General features: G+C 48.8%; 1 protein-coding gene across 3 annotated transcripts; it reads right to left on the bottom strand.

The window, feature by feature from the left end:
* Positions 1–385: 385 nt before the first annotated feature.
* On the bottom strand, positions 386–3,051 carry evx1 (even-skipped homeobox 1). 3 transcript variants are annotated; one of them, XM_061093280.1, is made up of 3 exons: positions 2,670–3,051; positions 1,402–1,547; positions 386–913 (listed from the first exon to the last, which is right to left on the bottom strand). In XM_061093280.1, exons 1-3 carry the CDS (start codon positions 3,049–3,051, stop codon positions 386–388), a joined length of 1,056 nt encoding a protein of 351 aa, XP_060949263.1. The 3 variants fall into 3 exon arrangements, with proteins under 3 accessions (XP_060949263.1, XP_060949261.1, XP_060949262.1); XM_061093278.1 differs by having other exon boundaries at positions 1,402–1,637; XM_061093279.1 differs by having other exon boundaries at positions 1,402–1,633; positions 2,666–3,051.
* Positions 3,052–3,278: the final 227 nt, after the last annotated feature.

Raw genomic sequence — 3,278 nt, forward strand, 5'->3', positions numbered from 1 at the left:
TTGGACGCGTAAAGAGACAAGTGATGATAAAAACCTTAACGCCATCCATCAAGGAGATTTAAACGTTTCACACGATTCCCTTTTCTCTCGCACATCAAATTAATCTTCTAAAAATCAAATCCGGTTTTGTGTCCATGCCGCTATATTTCATCCCGCTGTCCTGGCTCTGCGGAGGGTTTTTTTTGTTTTTTTTACTAGTGGAAGATCTGTTGTGCGTCACGTAGCTGAAGATCTGGCTAATTTTCTTGCCCCAAGTTTGAGCTGGTTTTCACTGCTTACAGGCTACCTCTTCATGCTGTTTCAGTCCTGATCATATAATATGTTAGGTTTAAAAAGCTCATGGTAAAGGCGAATATAGAGCACGAGTTTGTGTGTGTTTTGGTTTTTATCTGGTCAGGGACACTTCTTCCCTCTGGTCTAATGTCACAGATGAAGATTTGCTGAGCACTGAGGGCGTGAAAGTGACAAAAGCGTCAGTCCGGCTGGTTGGGGAGCAGACGAAGTCCGAGCCAGGGGGCCTGGTCGAGATCCCGTTGGATTGACTGGAGTGACAGGCCAGGCAGGAGCATGGGGTTCCCCCGGGACCCAGGCCGTGGGGCGGCCCCGGGTACAGGGAGGGGTGTCTGAAGGCGCACAGGAGCTCCGGCCTCTGGTATGGGTGGGACAGCATCCGGAAGCTGTCGAGGGAGCGCAGTGGGTTGGAGAAATGAGAGGCGGCCGGAGCCGAGCCAGCACCGACCCCCAGGTGGGAGTAGTAAGGCAGCGGCAGGTGGGTTGGGAAGGGGTAGGGCAGGTTCCCGGTGGCGGCCGCGTGGCTCATCATGTACGTGTAGAAGGCCGGGTCGGCGGGGTGAGGCCACGTCATGGCCAGACGCTGGCGCTTGTCTTTCATCCTGCGGTTCTGAAACCACACCTGGTACAGAGACACAGCGGGTCAAATATTAACCACCACGACAGCCATGTATAGAGAGGCAAGCCCCAGTTAAAACAACAATAGGTATAGTTCCGCTTTTACGCACGAATTTGTATTTGGGTGTTTTTTTACGCATTAGAGTACACAGGACCATAGATGAGATATATTGCAGTTTAGATTTGTTATTTTGTCAGTTGAGAAATTAAATAAATATTAATTAAAAAATGATCAAGGCCTCTGCTGCATTATACCCTCCGTGTGGAGGGTTTAGTCTTATCAACTTGAATTTGGACTTTTCTTTGTCTTTGGCTTATCGGACGTTATGAGGTGTTTTCCCCCTTAGTTTTTTTTTCGTGACCGGTTAGCTATTATAACGCATAGCGGTTTGCACGTCTCCAGATTTGTCTTTAAAAATACAAGCTCACATAATAGGAGCACGTATTCAAGCCACAGAGGCCTACTGCTCCTCGGACCTCCCGTCGTCTTACCTTGATGGTGGTCTCAGGCAGATTTAATGAGGCCGCCAGTTCGCATCTCCGCGGCCTGGACACGTAGTTCTCCCGGTAAAACTCCTTCTCCAGCCGCCCGATCTGCTCCCGGGTGAACGCCGTCCGGTACCGGCGGATCTGGTCTGCTGAGTAGGACAGAGAGCCCTGGCCTGGGATGTTCTTACCTGGGTCAACACCAAGGTCGCTCGGGTGCCCCGGAGAATCTCCATTTCTACCTGAATGGATAGGCAGAAAAAAATAATTCATTCATAATTAATATTGACTGCAAAACACGTCTAGTAGAATCATTTAAATGCAACAAACCCACACGGAGACGTTTCATTTCGTTCATTCGTTTCGTAATGAATATGCCGGTTTTTTTCACAGTTGACATTTGAAGACTAATTTCATTATTTCCACATTGATTTACTTTTAATATTAAAAGGCCCTGCTGACATTTAGCTCAGGGAGCTCAGCTCTTTATTTTTTGTGGAGTACCTGCTGATATTTTCATCGCTCAACAGAGTCTATTGATAAAACCAGAATTGTGGATCACTAAAAATGTGAATTATCAAGTTGCATTGTTTGCCATCCGCTGCAGACTCTTGGTCTGAGGAAAACAGCAACTACACATTACTCAGATACATATATTAACATTCATATTTTTCTGAAATTATTTTAGCATGTGACACATCTGCTCAAATATTTACATTAATTTGAATAAATGGGCTCATGTCGTTTTGGTGTAGGATGTGACATATTTGCTGCAAATCGTCTCTAGAAGATGCCAGAGTGAAATCCAAGATAATTTCCATGTTTGGCCTTTTCGTCATATTTTAGCTCGTGGTTTAAATACAATCCTGTCCTCTTCTTCATGCCTGTAATACACGCATGGTCAGATCTGCTGTGCGAGTGACTCTTTGTCAAAGTCAGAGGGGGAGAATGTCTGGTTAGACTGTGGGTGTCACCTCAGCATGTTTCCAGCCACATTGGTCACTTGACAGAACAGCTGTGCAGCGTAGCCTGCAGCTATACATGTGTTTAATTGTCATTGAGGATAAACTGTATATAATTGAGCATAGATGTACATTTTCTCTCTATTTTCATATGTAACTTTTCAATACCTCTGCATGCATGTGGCATTTTGTTTTTACCGTTGAAGCCTCTTTTCAGCCGCTGGCATCCACCCACCATCATTAACCAACATCATGCAATCACAGAAAAACCTGCAGTGGCATGCAGCTCCCAAACACAGTCTCCATACGCACCTCTCGCTGTCGGGTAGTCCATGCTCTCAGGCGTGCAGCTCACATCGATTTCCTCGTAGAAGTCCGACTCTGTGTCCGAGCTGCTGCCGTCTCTGTGGGGGTGGTGATTCCGGTGCCTCTCTCCGGTGGAGGATGTGCCAACTGGCCTCACGTCGGCGGCGGCGGAAGCGCACATATTCCTCCGTGCGCTCTCCTCCTGCGCCGCCAGCTCGCTCCTGTCCCGGGAGTAGGGCGCCGCGCCGGGGCTCAGGCAGCTCCTGTGGCTCGGCTTCCCCTGCGGCTCTCGCCCGGGTTTCCCGATGGCTTCCGACAAATTAGCGGAGCCGCTCTTGCCAAGCTGACCTCCCTCCGCCAGCATCACCATCTCCTCTCTGCCTTCCATCACAGGCACGACTTTTAGAAAACCCCCGACTTCGGAGAGCACAAGCCGTCAAAAACCAAGGCGATGTTTTTTCAGGTTGGAGGGGTGTGTGCCTGCTCGCTGTGTGTCTGTGTGTTCGTGTGTGTTAGTGGGTGGGGGGGTTAGTCCCAGGGAGAAGGAGAGGCTTCAGGAAAAGAAGGGGATTCAATCCGGTCTGACCCTGAGAGGAGAGCGCTTCAGAGTGCGGA

The sequence above is a fragment of the Limanda limanda genome, chromosome 19 (genome assembly GCF_963576545.1).
Source record: "Limanda limanda chromosome 19, fLimLim1.1, whole genome shotgun sequence".
NCBI classification, from domain to species: Eukaryota; Metazoa; Chordata; class Actinopteri; order Pleuronectiformes; family Pleuronectidae; genus Limanda; species Limanda limanda.

Coding starts and splice junctions, on each gene's coding strand:
- evx1 (XM_061093278.1), bottom strand. CDS start 3,051: ATGGAAGGCAGAGAGGAGATGGTGATGCTGGCGGAGGGAGGTCAGCTT. Junction 1,638..2,669: donor GGACTACCCGACAGCGAGAG/GTGCGTATGGAG, acceptor CTATCCATTCAG/GTAGAAATGGAGATTCTCCG. Junction 914..1,401: donor TGCCTGAGACCACCATCAAG/GTAAGACGACGG, acceptor TCTCTGTACCAG/GTGTGGTTTCAGAACCGCAG.